The sequence below is a fragment of the Indicator indicator genome, chromosome 1 (genome assembly GCF_027791375.1).
Source record: "Indicator indicator isolate 239-I01 chromosome 1, UM_Iind_1.1, whole genome shotgun sequence".
Taxonomy (NCBI): Eukaryota; Metazoa; Chordata; class Aves; order Piciformes; family Indicatoridae; genus Indicator; species Indicator indicator.
Window position 1 is genome coordinate 24,032,064 of NC_072010.1, and position 20,539 is coordinate 24,052,602.

General features: G+C 39.0%; 1 protein-coding gene across 1 annotated transcript in view; it reads left to right on the top strand.

Annotated features, from left to right (window-relative positions):
- Positions 1-452: 452 nt before the first annotated feature.
- The window catches only part of B3GLCT (beta 3-glucosyltransferase), a 52,902-nt gene continuing 32,815 nt past the window's right edge, over positions 453-20,539 (top strand). The window contains exons 1-4 of the mRNA XM_054387087.1: positions 453-540; positions 9,527-9,588; positions 12,330-12,369; positions 19,973-20,082. Of these exons, the coding sequence (XP_054243062.1) occupies positions 453-540; positions 9,527-9,588; positions 12,330-12,369; positions 19,973-20,082 (300 nt within the window). The remainder of the gene's footprint in view (positions 541-9,526; positions 9,589-12,329; positions 12,370-19,972; positions 20,083-20,539) is intronic.

Genomic DNA, 20,539 nt, shown 5'->3' on the forward strand with positions numbered 1-20,539 from the left:
TTTCCTGTAGTAAGGATGCCAAAACCGAACACGGACGTATGTAAGGCTGCAGGCTCCGGATACTCCTGGGGAACGGACAGTCCGTGAGTGCGGCCTAAGAGGGCTGGGAGCCCACGGAGCGGCTGTCGGGCGCCACCTGCAGGCCGCAGCGAGCCAGAGCCTGCCGGAAGACGCGGAGCTGCAGGGCGCCGCCTTTCCCGCTGCTGTCCGCCAGAGGGCGCCGCAGGCCCCGCGCCACCTCCTCTTCCCGGCACTGGCGTCCGGTCTTGCCGGGCCCTGGCAGGGGGGAGGGAAGAGGAGGAGAGGGGAGGAGAGGAGGGCGGGCTGGCGGCGGCGGCACCGCCACCCAGCTGGAGGCCGCTCGGCCGTGCTTCTGCGGCAGAAGTGGACGGCGGGCGCACCGTGCCCGTGTTCTCCTTCCCCTGCCGTAGGGCTTGGCGGCCGTTGCCAAGATGTCTCGGGAGCCCGGTTGCAGCCGCTGGCTCCTTTTCGCCGCGTGCACCCACCTTTTCTTCCTTCTCCCGCCGCTCCGCACCCCGGGTGAGTGGCCGGGAGCCGGGCTGGGCCGGGCCGCCATGGCGAGGTGAAGGGAGGAGACCCGGGACGTTCGGCCCCTCCGCGGAGGTGATGAGAGGGAGGAGGGCACAGGACAGAGCTGGAGAGCTCGGGGTCACTGGAGCCGCCGCTGGCGCTTCCTCACCCTTCTGTCCCGCCCCGTGAGAGGAACCGTGCGGGAGGTGCCCCGTCCCCCGAAGTTTGTTACTGAGCTGAGCTGGAGCGCGATCTGGGCAGTGCAGGCTCCCCTCAGCGGCCCCGACTCGGAGGTGCCGCTGACGGCCGGCCCCGGCGCCGGACCCGTTTCGCGCCCTTTGGGCTCCGCGGCGGTCCGTGGGGTCGAGAGGCCAGCCCTTACCCTCGGGCCACTGCAGGGCAGGGGAGGGCTCTGGCGGTGAAAACTGGTCATGATGGGGCTAGCTGCCTAGGTCAAGACAATGTTGTTTAAACTAGCTAAAACCCACCAGGAAGCCACTTGTACTCTTGTTCGAAATAGCGCCTTCCTGACCGGGTGATGCCCAAGGAGATGGAAAGGTAAAACCGCCTAATTAAAACGTCAGCATGGAGGAAAACAAATATAATGCTGTATTTCAGGGGTGTTTTTAATGTGTCTAGTCAGGTGGGAGCAGTTGAAAAGCTACAGGCTCTTGGAGTTTGGAGCTGTTGCTCTGAGTGTGACAGAAAAAAATAAATGTTCAGATCTGTTCTCATCATTTTTGTACCTGAATGCTTCCATCTCTATAGGGTAAGCTTGTCAGTTCTGAAGCTTTGGATTTCATTGTCTTCTGTCACTATGGCTTGTGGATCAAAATCCTGCACGGGAAACCTGGTAGAAATAAATCCTGTTTTCAGCAAACTAGAGCTGTGATATTTTGATTTTTCTTCTATAAAATACTTTTCACTATGCACTTTGGGTTTTGAAGGAGTCCTATTACCTCATAAAGCTACATTTCATTCTTTCCACAGTGAGTTTTGCTCCAGTGCTTCAGCAAGGTACTGTAGCACTTCTAACCTTGAAGAGATTGTAATAAGAGAGAATAGCACCTTCTCTTTTTTTTTCATATTTCTTGTACATATGTTCAGATAAAAGGCAGAAATGGAGAAACTTGAGTTCTTGCTTCTTGCAATTCTATTTTGTTTAGTAGGTCTTGATGAATGCTTGCATAGAATTTGTTCCTCTGAAGCTTACTGCAGTGCCATGGCTTTCTTGTAGTTTTTAAAATATCCTTGTAGAGTAAAGCCCATTTTTTTTCTTAAATACCCCATGCTTTTGAGATGGCCAAGATAGTAAGTTTGCAAATCAGCTTTGCTCTTGCAGAGCAGAAATAATTTGGATTGCATTTCACAGAAGAAAACAGCTTGTCTGTTGGTAGTTAAGTCATTTCATAAATTGCAGCTTGCAGGTGGCAGCTTGCAGAATGGGAAAATTTATTCAGATGATTTTGTTTGGACAATCAGAGGAAATAATGATGATGCTTTTTCTTCTACTGTTTGTTTTCCTTTTCTAAAGATACTGGTGTATGCAGCACTCACTCAGACGTTTCAGTGTCTCATAGGGGTGGTTTAAGCTGCCCTGTTCCTATATGTGCAATTAGCTTTAAGAAATTTAGTGAAGAAATGAAATTAGTTGCTTTTGTGAAAAGCTACTGGAAATCTGCTTGCAGCACTCCATCCTCTTTCTCCCTCCTGTGCTCTTTCCCCATTTTGGGCTGATAATCTGTAAGTCTTCATTCTTACCTGGCTAGACCAGGGGTTATGGTGCTGATAGGGTAGCAACAATGAAGAAATACTATAAAAGCTTGCACACAAACAGGTGCAAGTAATTTATTTTGCTTGCTACTGCTCCAAGGCTGTCTCATTATGAAAGGTTCTGTCTCTTTGAGTGACAGCATCAGTGCAGATTTTCTCTGGAATCATGTCAATCCATATGATCTCGTGTTCTTTGAAAACTTCCGAGTGGGAGAAAGCCCAGCCAACCCCCAAGAAAAAAATAGGCCTTTCATTACATTATAGTTACAAGTACAAAGAAATGCCATTTTAAATGTTTTGTTTACTGCATACAACATAATCGGTAGCTTTCATTACTTGAAGTGATTATTTTTAGTCTTGGTTTTGCTATATGTAAGTCATAGAATTATGACTTTTTCGGTAGCTCTTTTAAACTGACCCACAGCCAGGTAAGGTGATTGAAATGACTCTCGGGGTCAGTCAGCCTCGGAGCAGATCATAAAAGAGGAAGATAATAGCAGTGTTGCCTTTCTGCCCCAAATGGATTTTGTCTGTGAAAGCAGAAGAATTAACTCGTCAGTTTTTAACATCTTTGGAACTTAAAGAACATACAATTGTAAACATTTGGAAGTACTACCTCCTACTACTAAGCAAAGATTAGTTCTGCGTTTATATTGTGGTACTATATCATTACATATATTTATACAGTATATTGTATTTTAATACTAGAGTATTTCCATCAATTTTCCTAAAAAATTGTTGCCATCTATTCCTGCAGTTCAGCTGCTGAACAATAAAAATAAATTACTGAGGTTTACTTTCTAGCGTTATAAGCAAGTCTGTTTACCCACCTAAATTTTAGTGAGAATAATGGAACGCTTGAGAAAAATAAATAGGAATTGAAGCTGCTTATATTACATTCTCTGGTTAAATTTCCAGGTTTTGAATAGATCTACAATGTTGTCTAGTTTTTTTCCAGTGGATTTTGGTCCAGAGTAATAAAAATAAAGAGCTTTCAAGTATTTCTTAAATGTCTTTCCTTTTTTTCCTACCTTTGCTAAATCTTGAGGATTTAGCAAAAGGAGGAGAGGACTGGCAATTGATCATTCCACTTCTGTCTCCTTGTGTCAGTTATGCAAATAGCTACTTGGCTTAACAAACTTAAAAGTACACAAAGCCTTAAATAATGAAGTGACAAACAGACAATTACGTGTTGCACCTAAGACAATGTCTTGCTGGTTTCCTTTGCTATAAGTAGCTTCGTTTACAAGAAATCATGCAGTTAACTGCCCTAGCCTTTTTGCTTACTGTGGTGCCTACACAGTTTGAATTTTTATCAGCTAATCTCTTTCTTCTTGCAACGTAAGTTCTCTGTGCTTTTCATGGTAAGTTAGTGGTCCACCTGACGTATACTTGCACTGCATCAAAAATCTCAAAGGGGCTAGAGGAAATTCTGGATTTAGCAAAGGTACCTCTAGCTCCAGGGATCAATGTGTGTCTTAGGCAGTTCTATACTGGAAGGAATGTGTTGGCAGTTTTCTGAATACTGACGTTTGAACATGAAAAGTTACTTTTGTGTTATAGTAGAATCATCGAATGCTAGCGGTTGGAAGCGACCTCCAGCGATCATTGAGTCCAACCGCCCTGCAAAGCAGAACCACTTAGGGCAGGTCACACAGGAAGGCATCCAGGTGGGTTTTGAAGATCTCTAGAGAAGGAAACTCCACAGTCTCTCTGGGCAGTGCTCCATCACCCTCACAGTAAAAAAAATTTTTCTCATGTTGAGATGAGATCCTCTGATTTCCTGTGGTGGAGATAGTAACATCTGTGATAGTTCTCAGACACAAGTCATCCCTCTTTGTGCATGTGTAATTTACACACAAGAAAAATATATCCTTGCCAGTTTACAGTTTCTACCTGCGTTGTACAACTGATCTGGTCATGAGCTGTGTTTGTAGTTAGAATTTTTCCACCTGTGGTCCAGTCCTGGGCACACCTTTTTCAGAAACTTCTTGAGAGTGAATTGTGGGTGGATGAATTAATCTTAGAAATGTCCTCTTGTGCCCAGGCACCGTATTTCCTACCTACCCTTTGGCCCCTTTGCTGATAAGTCTATGCCAGCTAGATTTGCCATGTTCTCATGCTGCCCTTTTCACAGTAAATCCTCAGAAGAGGATATTTATTTCCAGACTGAGAAACCAGGTTACTGAGCCAGAACAGCTTTGGCTATATGTCAGTTAGATTTGAATTTACCCCAGAAATGCGTTGCAATTTACCTCTGAAGACTGCTTTGTTTGTATCAAATTATGTGTGCATAATAGATTTGCTAATAAGGGGCTAGAGGGGCTGTGGCATATTTGTTGATAGAATAAATTCACACAGTCTGACTGAAAGGCATTGGGTGAAGATTCTTGAGTCTTTTTTGAGATGTGTTCAGGGGTCTGCTAGTCTGTTCAGTCAGTGGTTCTTCAGTAGTTTGAAAATAGTGTGAGCAGTTCTTATCATTAAAATGTATTAGCTGTAAAGTTTTCCTGGAATATTTAATGTGAAAGATACTGAGTAATTTTAATACATTTATTTATTGGAAAAAAGAGGAAGCTGCATGGCTGAAATTGGTGGGAATTAGGAATAAGGTATAGAGACTTTAGTGTTCATCACAGATACTGGTTTGTTTCATAAGTGATCTATATGAATGTTGAAGGTGCACTGTGAAAGGGCAGTTACAACAAAAATAATTTTTAGTCAAGCATATTCAATCTACCACTGCCCTCAACAGTATGGAAAGGCAATAAAGGAGGTGGTCATTTTCAAGGTTCACCACTTAGAAGCTCAAGTGGTCCATCCCCACATTCAGAAAGGCAAGCAAAGGTCACAGGAGGCCCATATACACGAACAAGGAGCTCATGGTGGAACAGACATAAAAAGGAAGCACTCAGGAGATGGAAAGAGGCCAGGTCATCTCAAGAGACACTGATGGAGCCACTGAGAGTGCAGACATGCAGGTAGGAAAGACCTGCCTACAATAATCTCAGGCCCCTGAATTTCAAGTAAAAGTCTGGAGTAAAGAAGAGTGACTCTCACTGGAGGAGACCAGTTTAGGGAGTATTTAAACCAAATAGATAAACAGAAGTCCAGTGGCCCTGATAGGGGTGTTGGGGCTTAACAATGTCAGTGCCACTGTTGGTAATCTTGGAAGCGCCATGTTGACTGGGGGAGATTTCTGAAGACTAGAAAAGATCAAATGTCACCCATGTCTTCAAGGAGGGCAAGGAAGAGATTCTGGGGAAGCTATAGGTTAGTCAGTGTCACCTCAGTGCCTGGAAAAGTGGTGGAGCAGTCTTGAATGCTGTTACCAAATAAGGAAGGACAAGACAAAGAGGAAGGACAAGAAGGTAACTGGGAAAAGTCATGCTTGGCAAACCCAAAAGATTTCTGTGATGAGGTGACAGCCTTTGTGAACGTGGGCAAAGTGGTGGATGTTATCTCAACTTGAGTAAGGAGGGCAGTGCTGTCTCCTATAATGTCATACACAAACTGATGGAGTGTGGGCTAGATGTTTGGACAGTGAGGTGGTTAGAAAACTGTCTGACTTGTTGGGTTCACAGGCTCTGATCAGTGTCATGGAGCACACCAGGCATTGATAAGAGGTGTTTAGCCTCTTTAGTAATGACTTAGACAATGGGATAAACTGTACCCTCAGCAAGTTTGCAGAGGATACCAAATGGGCAGGAGAGTTTGTGCACCAGCTGGTTGTGCTGCTGTTCAGAGGAACTTCAGAAGGTTGAAGAAATTGGCAAACAGGTAACTTGGAAAACCAAGTTCAATGAAGGGAAATGGTAAGCCCTGCCCCTGGTGAGGAGTCACCTCATACAGCAGTGCACATCAGGGACACACTGAAAACAGCTTTGTAGAGAAGGTCCTGGTGGGCAACAAACTGACCATGAACCAGCAGTATGCTGATGTGGCAAAGGTTGCCAGTAGCCTCCAGGGTTGCATTAGTGTTTTCAGCAGGTCAGGGCAGGTGATCTTTTTCCCTTTGCTCAGCACTGGTGAGACGTGCCTGCTGTGCTGTGTGCAGGTCTGGGCCTCCCCAGTAGAAGAGAGACATGGACGTATTGGAGGGAGTACAGCAAAGGACCATGAAGATTATTATTGGTTGGAGCTGAAGGAGCTGGAGATGTTCAGCTTGGAGAAGTTGCCATCTGGGGACTGTATTACCAACATGTGTAAATACCTGATGAGGGGCAGTGTAAAAGACTGAGCCAGACTCTGTGGTGCCTAACAGGACGTGAGGTAGCTGGCGCAAACTGAAATACAGGAAATTCCATTTAGATATAAGTAGCATTGTGGGTTTTTTACTCTAAGAGAGATTGGATAGTGGAAGAGGCTGCTTGGAGAATTTAAGTCTCTGTCCTAGGAAATACTCAAAACTTGACAAGGTCCTGGGCATCCTGCTCTAAGGGGGGCTGAACTAGATGATCTTCAGGGACCCTTTCCAACCTCAACAATTCCATTGTTATATAGCACAAAGATGAAGTAGATTGTTAAAATAATTCCCCAAAGAGATTTCTGTCCTCTCAGGCATAGTATGGAACAGTTTTGGGTTTGTTTTTTTATTTTTCCCCAGGTTATCTGTGCGTTTCAAGGATCATGTGCATTAATATTTCATAAACCTTAGAAGCAGTGTGATAGGGGTTATTCAATGTTATGGTGAGAGAGGCAGCATGTCTTGTCGATGATGGCTGTTTCAGGTCTCGTGCGCTCTTGCTCAGCTGCATGTTTAAAACTGAAAGTCATGAAAATTTTACTTACATTCCATTGTGCAAATAAGCTGAATTTATGAAGTCGTACTTCTTCAGGGTAATTAATACATTTCCTGGAGTAAGGGTGTTTCACGTTGATCTTGTAATTAGGATTGTGCCAAGTAGATGTGGATCTGATTTGTATAGGGGAAGATATTCCTTATTAGGAGCTCTAAGTATTGTTACGTTGGAAGAGGAGGAAAATGATCAGAACATGCTGTTGGCAAGGAATATAATTGATCAATTGAAGTATTCTCTCCATTTTGGAACTAGAACCACAGAACGTTGTCACAGTGTGAGAGCTGAAATCCCCCTCCCACACCCACAATAACCAGGCTAGCTCAGTCTGGAAGCAAATGAAACTCTATTTACAGAACTACAATCTATGATGAAATGCAATTAATATATACAAATATACACTATTCATAACATTTGCAAATATGTACAATCAACAAAAAAGAAAACAAACCAAGCCCTTTGGGCCCCTCAAAAGGGAGGGGGCTGTTTTTCTTTTTCCTCCCTCTCCCCACGCCCCCACCCCCCGAGCAGGCAAAAGGGAGGAAAGCCAAGAAGCAGAGAGAGGTTCGTTAGACTGAGCTTGTGAAGGTCAGTAGGTGTGTTATCTTCAGCCAGAAAAGAAGAAGCAAGCAGACTGAGAGAAGACGGACTGCGAGACTGCCCGACTGCCCCACTGTCCCATATCTTGTTTTGAGTACTGGCTCTTAAACATTTCTCTCTCTCCAGTGGAAGTGTTTAGAATAATCATTATTTTGCTTTCTTACACCCAATAGTGATTTATTTACATCCTTTCACTTTCTCTGATCAAACTTTGTGAGGAAAATTGACAGTCTTCAAAACCATCACAAATGTTTACTTGAGGACAGTGCTGAGGGAGGCACGCTCCTAGTTGTACACTAGGAAATTTCTTCTTCTTGGCTAAGTGCCATATTGAAGTGTGGCTGTGGTCAACATGAGTCAACTGTTTTAGAATGATTTTGGGATATCTACATCTTAGTGGTGTGTTTTGAGATTAAAGTTACTCAGGACCTGAGATGTTATTGTGAAACTTGAAATTTAGTCTCCAGCTGAAAGAGCATAGGGATATAGGAAATCAGAGATGGAGCACCACAGGCTTTGCACAGTCTCGTCTCCCTGCTTTCCTACATTCCAGGTTTCTAGCGTGCCAGAGGAATTGAGTTGTTCGCAATTCAGTTTGAAATCAATTTCAAACAGTAAATAATTTAAATTTGCAATAAAACACTCCACTTGAATCTGTTGATTTTTTTTTCTGCCCTAGTTAAAAAATAACACATCTATTTGACCATGATGAGTACTACCTTGAGTTCCTCCAGCTTACCAGAATTTACTTTCATTTCCATCTTCTTTGTACCTTTATGAAAAAGGCTTCTTACAAAGAGGAGTGTATGCATAGGATGGTGTCAGTGTAAAAGATGTAAAAGATTTAACATAATGATAGGTCTGTGCACATTAGCTCTTTAGCATCTCTCTTCTTTTTCTGAGTGTTTGTTTGGGTCTTTTATACATTAACAAGTTTAAGTGTTGTTCAGAGATGGCGTGCAGAGCGTGTGACAGCCATCTTCAAGTTTGATACGAATTTCTACCAGCTGCTGCCAGTCCCTGTTGTTCCAAGTGCAGCTTTGCTAATCCACATTTTAACCCAAAGAGTGGAATGCAGGTCTTCCACATGATATAACACATTATGTTCTTGTCAAGTGAATTACTGTTTTTTTTTTTAAACATGGGATTTATTTACCTTGAAGCCAAGATAAGCTTCACAACAAAGAGTGATCTTGTCAGTGATACATCACAGTACCACAGTATATCAGAGGTTGGAAGGGACCTCAAGAGATCATCAGGTCCAACCCCCCTGCTGGAGCAGGATCTCTTAGGGTAGTCTGCACAGGAATGCATTCAGGTGGGTTTTGAAAGTCTCCAGAGAAGGAGCCTCTACAAGCACCTTGGGGAGCCTGTTCCAGTGATCCGTCACCCTCACTGTAAAGAAGTTTCTCCTTATGTTGAGGTGAAATCTTCTATGTTCAAGTTTGAGCCCATTGTTCTTTGTCTTATCACTATGAACCACCGAAAAGAGCCTGGCCCCCTCCACTTGACGCTCACCTGTCAGATATTTATAGACATTGATCAGATCCCCTCTCAGTCTTCTCTTCTCAAGGCTAATATGGTGAATATTTTAAAAAATTATATAAGACTAATATATAAGAATATGTAAGACTAAGATATGGGAATGTATTAGTTCTGTAAGAACAGACTGTTGTATGTTGATAAAGATTATTAGTAACAGACTATCATTTAATGTGAAAATCTGCCTAAACGTGGTGTGGTTTTGTTTTTTTGCCGTAGAACTTTGTCAGGTGTGAAGATCGGCTCCTATAATATGAAAAAACTCTCCTTTTTTCTTGCAGCTTTTGCTGTAAGTGTAGTTCCTGAAGGTGCAGAAGATGAGACTGAACTCCCTGTGCTGCAGGTAGTAAATTTTAATTGTTGGAGCGGAACATTTTAGAAACATTAGAAAATCATCCAGAAGAGAACTGAGCAGAAAGCTTGACATCTGTGACATTGAATATTTGATCATTGACTTTAATGGTACTAAATGTTATATGATATCTTTCTGTTCTGTGTGGCATATAAGAGACCTTTAATAGGACATAAGTTATATGTAGCACTACTCTTGTAGTGTTACTGAGATCTTAACTGGATCTATGTAGTCTTAGAATAAACACAATTTTTTATTTCTTTCTTAACACTGGATTTTCTGACTTACATTGGCATTATTATTAAAAGAATTAAAGTCTTGGGGTCACATTGTGGAATAAAATTGTAATTTGGGAAACAATTTATTTTCTTTTTTTCCAAGATCAGCTGAAGAGTGCATTAGAAGCAGTTAAAAAAAAAGAGCAGTTTTGTTTAGCTCCCACAAGTTGATAGTGTTACTGCTTTTGAAAACAGTTTCTAAGTAGCTTACTTTGATTAGTTCAGAGACAGGTTTTCCTTTTTTCTTGGTTTTGTTAAATATATAATACACTGAGAGGGAAATGGCTGCTACTGTCTGCTATATTAGTGTAATTAGATACTACTACCCAAGTCACTGCTCAAGTAAAGCTTGCATATGAAATTTCAAATTAACAGAAATTGGTCAGAGCTAGCTTTACTGTTAAACAGCATAATAGCTAAGTGAGAAAATATGTATGTCCTTTAACAGACTTCTGTCTAGCAATTTATTTACATCTATATTTTTATAACACATTTGTGTATGTATAAAAGAGATTCAGGGAAGGAAATCAAGCAAAAGTACTGGCTGAATCAAGAGTTAGAACCTATAACTGCCACTTGGATCTAGTGATCTCATATCAAATGCAATAGAAGTATGGTCAGAGATAACGTGTTTCTAAATAATTTTTGGGTATGATGATGATTGCTATGTCTACAGTAATTTTCACAAATAAAGATCCCAGCAAAATGCTGATCTGATGCAGTGTATCTGGGAGACTATGTAATGTCATTCTGTTTTCATTAGTCATAAGTTGCTGTTAGTCAAATTCCATTATTCTCTCAATCTATCTGTTTAATGTTATCATTCTCATTTGAGAGGTGTTCCTGCCTGAGGCAGGGAGGTTGGAGTAAATGATCTCTAAGGTCCCTTCCAACCAAAGCCATAATTTGTGAGGTTTTCCTACTGCTTCAGAGTTTCAAAACCTTCCCTCATATGAAGTCAAGAGGTGCCTCCTAGAACTCTTCAGGCCAGAATACTATTTTTTTTCCCTTTATGTTAACAGGAATGCAACAGGCAACAATTGTGTTGTGTTTTAATAAAGGTAATTGTAAACCTTGACTTGTTAAAACACATCCTTTTTTGTTTGCCTAGAAATTAATCTTCCTATATTGTTTATGATACAGTTTTACTTAGAACGTGCTGACTTTAATGCTGTAAGAAGGCAGTACTGTATATAGTCATCAAAATTACCTAGTCTTATATAATTTTTTAAAACTTTATTCACCCAGTCATCAAGAAAGGTTCATAAGCATGGATGCAATGCAGTCATTCCTGAAAAGGTTTTACAGATGGCTACCAAGAATGTTGCAGCTTATGCATTTCAGGGTGAAAGTCAGACCTGGACAGAGGGAGAGATCATCTGATGCAAGTAGGACTAAAAGGATTAGATGGAAATGATAATTTTTATTTTTTTTTTCAAATGGGAGAGAAAAAAAAAGGACGATTTTATAAATAGGAATTATGTCACAAGGCTGTGAAAATTATATGCAAGCTGAGGAGTGCCTTATATGGCATTTCCATCTGAAGGTCTTAAACATTTGAACCAAGATAAATCCTACAACAGTCTTACACGATTATTAAAGATGATCTTGATTTTACATGTGGAGAAACCAAAGCAATGAGGTGCTACTACCAGGGAGAAATTGCGTGATAAATGAAGGCTCCATTTTTCTTTCCTACAATTTTTGTAGGAAGCACAGTACTGTTTCCCCATCCCTATTTCTCTACAAATCAGCAGTTCTTAAACACCTTTTCACCCAGCCCCTATTCTTTAGAAACAACTGAATATGCTTCTAAGATACTTTTGTTTGTCCTGGTTCCTGATTAAGGATGCAGATTCAATGTCACCATTGTCTGTTCCTCATCAATCTGTTAAAATTCCATCACAACTGTCTGTGATACAGGAGTAAATCCTAGTGTAGTCATGTTATGTACAATAATCTGTTCAGTTTTATTTGTCTTGATATAATTACCTTTGAGTCTTTCTTTAAGAATTGTTTCCTTAGATGCTTGATAGTGGATCAAGTGAGTGAGAGTGTGGTTGGGTTTTTTTTTTTACATGTTCAGCAGGTGTGTTTGTATTATAGACTTCCATATTCCATTTAAAAAAGAGAAAAAGAAGACACAACAAACATTGTTAGCAGTTAAAGATCTCTGGTATAAACTGAGTGATGGAAAAGCATTGTCTCTCATTTTTTTATTTTTCATTTTTATACTTTTACAGTATTGTCTAATTAATAATATACACTCATGTAGACTATGTTCAATTCTTGATGATGAGAACCTGTTTACTTTAGTTTTCTTACTAGTTCTCAAGTTAAAACGTTTATGTATGAACTTAGAATCTGATGAAAGCTTTGACTTCCTGTGTCTCATTATAGAAGTATTTGAGTTTTTGTGTGTATCCTTATTTTGTTTTTTCTCCTTTATTCTAGAAGTCAAAAAAAAGTGGAACAATTAGTAAAATAAGTGGAGGTGAGTACTGTGTAGTCTCTTTTTGTTTTCATTTTGGCTGCCTTTTTAGTATAAATAAAATACAGTTATGCTTTGAGGAGTGACTGAACAGTGCTGAAGTGCTCAACAGCATTGTTAGGGAATTGCTGATTCTCAACTGCTTTGTCTTACCAAGCAGAAGTTTCTTGATCTTTGTATTTGCAATTCCTGTAGCTAAGCATTTTCCTGAAAATGTGCACTTGCATTATGAAAGTAATGCATCACTTTTTGTAGTACACTATGAAATCAAATTTCATGATACTTTGTAGTTGCTGCAGTAAAAATTGAACATGAAACTGAATTTTACCACTCTCATGGTATTCTTAATACATTATTATTGAATTTATTATTGTAAATTACTTGTAACAGCTTGTAGTAACTTTGTAATATCTAGAAGCAAGCATTTAAGAAACATTAATAGGACACTGACTGGTAAAATAATTTTTTATTGGACACATGAAATAAATTATGAGAATAAAATTCTGCAGGCTACTGACTTTTCCGAAAATAAGTCTGATGTCCTTCCAGCAAATCGTTTGCAGACCTGAGATAAGGACTTGCAATCTCTGCACTGCCTATGCTATACTACAGCAGTTCAATTCTTAAAGTAGCTTGGACTGTTTCAGTACTTTCCTAAACCTTGTGCTCCTGGGTCTGCTTCCTCTGCAGAACCAGCCTAACCATGTCTCTGTTGTAGCTGTTTCTGAGTAGTTGTGAGTTCATTCTGACATCAATGATCAACACTGGGAAACTTAACATGCTTTTAGTGGAGTTGCTAACAGAACTTAGAATAGTGCTGAGAAGATCTGGGTTTTGCTTGTTTATTGACTTTTTCATTTGGATGTAGCTGCAGGCCGTATCCTTAAAACAGATAACCACTTGTGGAAAATAATTAAGGCCTTTGTCCCATTATCTTCTATTTTACCACTGAAAGGTCAGAACTATTCTGCAGAAGCTTTATTACTCTGTTTCCATGTTTACCCTTCCTTACCTGGTGTGAAACAAAGTCCACTTCTTCTTTGTGTCCTTTCATCTCTTCCTGTGGAATATCATAGCACAGCCAGGTGCTGGATGCTGCTTTTATCACTCCCAGCAGACCTGCTGTGTCTCACTTCATAAAGCGCCCAGGGAGGTATTGACAGTCCTTTTTTCCCCCCCTTTTGCAAGTGCTCAGTTTTCACAAGTTTTAATATAATCTTAGTACTTAGGAAAGCTGTATTTGGGGATGTTACAGTGTATTTTATGCAGCAGGCAGCAAAATTTAGAAACTCGATGCCACAGGAGGCTGTAGAAGCAGACCATACCAACAGTTTCAAGTGGGGACAAGTCCATAAATGTAGGGACTATAGATATATATGTATGGACTATAGATAGCAATGTATCTTCTGGCTTTTTCTAATACAATAGTTGTCAGTGCTGTTCTAGAGTACGAGGGGTACTGGAGAAAGTGGTCTTGTGATGTCTCTAAATAGTGTTTCCTATTGCTGCTGTTAAAGACAGTATACTACACTAGATGGACCAGTGGTCTCACGTAATATGTCATTTCTTCTGTTCTTTTATTTTTTTTTAAATGACATTCTGTCTCTCCCTAAAGAGTTTTAGGATTTTTTTAAAGTCTCTTTTAATTCATTTCTGTGGGTAAAATCGAGGAATAACTTGAAAGATAGAATAAAGCTATTGTAATTTTTCATTCTTCTTTTTCAAACTGTTATATAAGAAAGTTCTTTGTCTTTTATAATTAAACAGCACCTTTATACCAAGGAAGTAAAGTAACCATCTGTAGTTTTCATTTCTGAGATCTTTCTAATTGTCCTTAGTCAAGCCTTTGAAGATAGATGTCAACATCTTGATATCCTAGTCACTGGGAAAACAAGTGTGATAGAAGACTGAACTTAATGTTTCCAAGCTTGCTTTGTCTACCCAGAACGTGATGTAGCTTTCTGGATTTGCTGATGTGTAAAGTGTTCCATGCATGAATATGTTATAGCCCAGCCAGAAGGTCAGTGATGAAACCTTCCAGTGCTGGGGTCATCATTGCCCCTCCATGGCAAAACATTTGCTTTTCAGGTGGATGCAGAGATGCTCTATTAGTGGATGTATTTGTCCCCAAATGCTAGGCTACAGTGCTGACCAGCAGTTTTTTCAGTCTTTAGAATTTTTAAATAACAATAACAAATCTCTTGAAGCAAGGCACTGGCAATTTCAGGCCTAGTGTACAATGATTTTGCCTTCTTTATGAACTCAAGGAAACATTGAGCTTGGGAGCATGAGTTCTCTAGGTTCTTCTGCAGTTTCTGGAGAGGAGCATGCCTAGAGGGTGACTTGAGATCCAAGGTATGCTGTGTCATTCCTTCACCACAAGAGTATCTACTAGCTGTGGTGTGAGACGTTTGAGGTTTTTCTTCCTTTTTTTTTTCTTTTTTTTTTTTTAGCGTGTATGTTAAATGAGAAAAGAAGAACAAAGTAGTCTTGAGGGTTTTTTTCCTTTGATTTGATTCTTGCAAATATAGTGATGTTATACTTCCTCTTATCTGCAGATACTTGCAATATTCTCAAAGGATCAAAAGAATTTTTTGCAGTTATATCCTTTTAATATCCTGTCTGGCCTAGTTCTGCACTTTAACTAGGCTCTTTAGGAATTAATGAGGGAAATTTGGGTGGAAAGGTGAGAATAATATGAAAGGTTTAAATAAATTTTTTCATTAGATTGAGAGTAAATGTGTAGTTGAATTTATTTTTCTTTTTAAGTAAGCTTTAAGACACATCCTCAGTTCTGAAGACGTAAGCAACATACTTTATTGAAAAGCTATGAAAGTGTGCAGTTTGAGGAATAACTGGATACTTTCAACTTGATACCATTCTAATTTCAAGAAGTAGTAAAAATGTTGCACGTTTGGAATGGATTTTAAATTTTTTTATTTTAAATATTAGCAAGTTTGGTAAAATTTGGAAAACAAATATTGAAAGTGCTCAAACTGTGCTGAGAGAGTGTTTGAAGTTAGGATGACTTTAAGTTAGCAAGCTGCAGGCTGTAGATAAGTAAGTCATTCCAATGCTTATGGCATATATGATAAATAAATAAGCATGTACACACAGATGAGATTGTGTGTCTGGCTGGCTAGCTATCTGTCTTGTCTAAGGAGATATATATATTTATTGAGGAATGCCTCAAGTTGTGCCAGAGGAGGTTTAGGTTGGACATGAGGAAAAATTTCTTCACTGATAGGGCTGTCAAGTACTGGAAAAGGCTTCCCAAGGAAGCAGTTGGATCATCATCCCTGGAGGTGTTTAAAAGACTTGTAGACACGGTGGTTAGGTACATGGTTTAGCAGTGGAATTTGTAGTGTTAAATTAATGGTTGGGCTCAATGATCATGAAGGTCCTTTCCAGCCTGAACAATTCTATGATTCAATATGTATGCACTGCCTTTAATTCAGAAAGACCTCAGAAGCTATATAACCACATTTGCAAATTATTGTTCTTAGCATGAGAAAAGACTTGCCTCAAGTTTTAACCATGGAAGCTTTATAGTAGGCTGCAATAATCTGCTCAAAATATAAGAACTAAAAAATTCTAATCTGGAGTTTCAGGTTGATTTTAGAGTTGGCATAAAAAGAGAGGAAGGCCTACAAAATATACAAGTGGTGTAATTGTTTTAAAACTCAAGTTGGAAGCTGCTTTCTTACCTACTCAGTAGAGTCTCTGTGTTGTGAGTTAAAGCACCAGTGCTTCTGCAGTTTAATTATTGTCAGAATAAATAATGAGACCTTTTGTACTCTCTCCCTGGAGTTTCATTATGAAAATACTCCATTTAGCCTTAAACACTCTTATGAAAGAAAAACTCAAAGAAAAGAGGAACCAGGTTCAAGTGCCATTGACAGAAGATGTCAGTGGCATTCTTCTACCTGTTAGACACTCAAACTGCATCCTGGTTGTTTTAAAGTCATAGCTATAGTTCATGTGGAAATGGTTTGGACAATGTCATACATACTGCAGGGCAGTATACAAGTCATAATGGTATTCTGTCTGTTCTGTTGATGCCTGTTCTACATTTTGATGACGCGTTTAAGCAATCAGTGAGTCAGAGATGTGTTTTTAGATACCCACTGTTTCAGAAGACTTAGGTGGAAGCTCAGGAGTAATTTTCATTCTTCCCTATTTCTAGAACAAGAGAAGAGAATGGGGAAAATGCATTTCAGAATATACTTGCAGTCTGGAAATTAAAAGAGTGACTTGGAATGCCAAAGACTTACATTCAGACCCAAACTGTCTCAGAGATGAGAATTTGGGTTTCTTGCATTCGGTGAATGCGTTACCGAGTAGCAGAGAAAGGCTAACAGGCAATGTCATCATCGTGTCCTAGGAGCGTTTTTCCTTGTTTGGTGGGATGGGGAGGGTTTCCTGAAATGCTTGTTTTAAAATTTTCAGTTGTTTTCAGTTGACGAAGTAAGCCTTCTGTGAGAAATAAGCTTCACAAAAAATAATAAAAAAATTATACAGGTAGTTCATTTGTGCTGGTCGTTAATTATACTGCAATGCTAATAGGGATTTCCCTATTGCCATCTTTTGAACTGATTTGGTGGTAGTTCCTAAGGAGGAGTATTCTGGGTAGGGTCAATATATACTTACTTGTTAAAATATTTGTTACTGTTAATTAACTTAATTAAAAGTCAATTAAGGTTCCATTCTGTTTAGTGATGGCTGTGGTAAGACTCAGGAAGTTTCAGAATTCCTGTTCGTCAATTATTATTTTTAAATATGAACTTGCAGTATCTTTCCAGTCAATGAGCATTTGAGATTATTGAAGAAATAAAAAAGAAAACAACAAGACAAATACAAAGTATCTGCATATCAGTAACTGCTTTGGATATTAAATCTTCCAAAAGAGTCCATTCTTTGTTGTGCTTGGCTGACTGTTTCTCAACTGGAAAAACAGTTTAGGTGTTTAAAATTATACTTATTTTCTGTTGACATTTTAATCCAGTGAATATTTGTTCTTATGAACTATTTTGAAGTGCCTATCTGTAGCAGAGAAAATTATTTCCATTGAATTAATGAAGCAACACCCATGTAGGTGGAAAATACTCTGTTGCAGGATACTGCAGTTGTTGTTGAATGTACCATAAATGAAATTGAGTGTAATCAGATATGTGTGTATCTGTAAATGTACTGATACTAAATCAGTGATTATATCAAGCAATGTAGTTTTTGCTTTTTATCTCTGGAGATATTTTCAGTGTTGTATATGTAGATTTAGTCCTTTGATCTCATTAGCATCAATGAAGCGTCATCTTAATTTTTCACTGTTTAATTTTTGCACAGGAAATCTAGTAGATACTCTGCTAGACAGCAAGTAACTGCTCTTCAGAAGTTTTTTTTACTGTGCATACTTGTTTGAAACAGTTTATTTAGAACACCAGGAAAATGTGAAGCCAAAACTGGTATTTACAGCAATACTCCACTAGGAACTTCACAAAATTTGACATTTTCAGAGTCTGTCTTAGTGAACAAGATAAGAAGTGGAGGGAAAAGTATATCAGGGGAAAAGTAGAGAAACATTTAACTGCAGCTTTGAGCTGTCATGGGTCTGAATTTGCAAGTACTTATCCAGAGGAACAAATGCAATTAATCCTCAGATCCTGGTAGTGGTAATCTCATAATCTTAGAGAAGATGTTTGAAATTAATGCTTTTTTTTTGTTGTTGCCACTGATTTTCTTGTCATCCTCCTTCATGTACTCAATTTTACTCTTTCCTTGAGACTACTTCTCTTCTTTGGGCATTTATTCTCCATCCTTGTTCCACTGTTCTTTACTCATTCAACTCTATTTGCCAATTCGGCATTTTTAACCTGGTGGTCATGGTCTTGATGTGACACTAGGATCTTTTAGGTTAACTGATCTAGATCTGCTGTGCAAGAAATACACTATAAAAATAGATACTGCATGATTTAAAACTTTGATTTATACTGCATTGAAACTGCAGTATGAAAAGTGTTGAAATACTCTGCTGTCTGACAAGAAGCTTCAAATGCTTTCTCTAAGGTGCTCAGTCTTTGGGATACTTGTCTTCACAGATAAATGCTTGTACTAAAATCTGGCAGCTTTCAGTCAATGAACCTCCATCCTGTGTTCAGTTTGATACCTGTTATATCTCAAAAAACTTCACTTCAGTGCAATGCCAGAAGGTATTCTCAGAAAGCTCTCATAGAGGTTTTCGAACTTTATTTTCTCTATCAGCTTTCATATGTTGCTAATGATGGTGGTCTTAAAGGTTCTGCTTTTCTGAGGTCTGACTCCTATGTTTTTTTGTTGTCTGCATAATTTTTTTGGTGTGCACTTTGTTCCTTCTCCACATTTTTTGATATTGTGTATAGCTCCCATGGGATTTAAATTTCTTTCCTTTTCATACTGTCTCGTCTTGGAGTGATGCCATCTGTAGACATTAATTCAGCAGCCTTTTCTACGTTCCCTCGTGATTTAAGTAACTAGAACCTGCTATTTCTTATGCTTGATCTGATTGTCATCTCAAGTGATGGATTTTAAACCCAATTCTCAACCCCCTCCATCCTCACAAGTCCTCTTATCTCCTTGAACACTGGACAACATCACTACTAACTTCTTTTGTTCCTATGCAGTAAGTCATTGATCACTGACTTGGACCTCTTAAACTGTTACATTCTAAGTTTCCTCATCTGCAGACTTTCTCTATAGTGTCCATAAAATTCAGTCTTTTCTGGCAGAAGCTGCACTGCTGTGTAGTTCTCCTCATCTTATACCTCGACTGATACTTAGTTATGGTCTTGGGTGGGTTTTACAGCATAGGTCAAACCTTAAAAGAATTTTCAAAAGGACATCTATCCTCTTCCAATCATCTTCTCATCCTCTGCTGTGTTCTGCTTCTGAATGGGGTCAAATCTGCCTGTTTTTCTTAGTTTTCAGAGTGTTTTAAAGTATTGCTTATCACCTACTTATGTTTTTTAGTATTTCCTTTTAGTCATAAATGTTTGCAAAGCTGCTTTGTTATTTTCTTTTAAAAGAAAATACTAAATATTTTTAAAAGAAATAATTATCAGTCTCCTCTCCTTTTCGAAGTTAACTATGGTGCCCTTAAACACTGAAGACACTCGTGAGATGTTGATGCTATCCTATTAGATAAGAAAGTATTGCCTCACTGGTCTCACCTGTATCTCTCTCCATCTTTATTGAGTGAGTTCATGCATTGACTAGTGAGGGGGAGATGCTGGTTGATGACTAAGGCCTTGTAAGTCTGGTAACAAGAAGTGCTGGTGTATTTGAGAAGAAGCAACTTCATGAATGTGGCTACTGCTAACTGCAAGTGTAATTTTCTTGGCTGCTGCAAATCTCCTAGTCATGTTGTGATTTTTATATGTTAATCCTTAAAAGGACTGTTTAGGATTTCTTGTGTGTATTAGATTATGCTTTTTTACTATTTCATGAAATGTTTGTGTAACTGAAGAAATAACTTGCTGTGTCCCCTCCCACACACGTGGCTTCTCAGTGACTTTGAGGCAAAACTGAAAATCACTGCTTTTGTCTTTAAATCTTCTTATTTTCTGGTTCACAGAATTAAAAGAAATTGTATTTATCATCCAGAGCCAAAGTAATTCTTTTCATTCCAAGAGAGCAGAAGATCTAAAAAGAGATATTTTAAAACAGGCTGCAGATCTTGGAAAGGTATGTTTAGATAATACAGATTGCACATTGTTGTGTATACTTCTACTGCATTCCACTAAAAATGTTGGTTTCCTATTGTGTCTTTTTTTCAAATCCATTTTATTCCTTTTGCTAATTGCTTTCTGTGTGCTTATACCCATTGAAATTCTTGTAATACTTATTTACTGATTGTATGCTGTGATTTATCACTAAATAATTTTAATTTGGACTATATGCCTTTTCTGTGCAACAGCTGGTTATGTTTAGATGGTATTTGATGCAAACATGACAACGAGGAAGGTTTTGAAGAATGCAGCATGGTAGTGGTGGCTTTTTTTGAAAAAGAAAGTAAGATACTTTATAACATAAAGATACAATAATTTCAGTAATAGAATGATTTTAGGTGAGTATTTTATTGGAGCTGATGAGGGTGCTGTAATCTTGATTTTTGTCAGAATTCCATTGCACAATTGTAGCA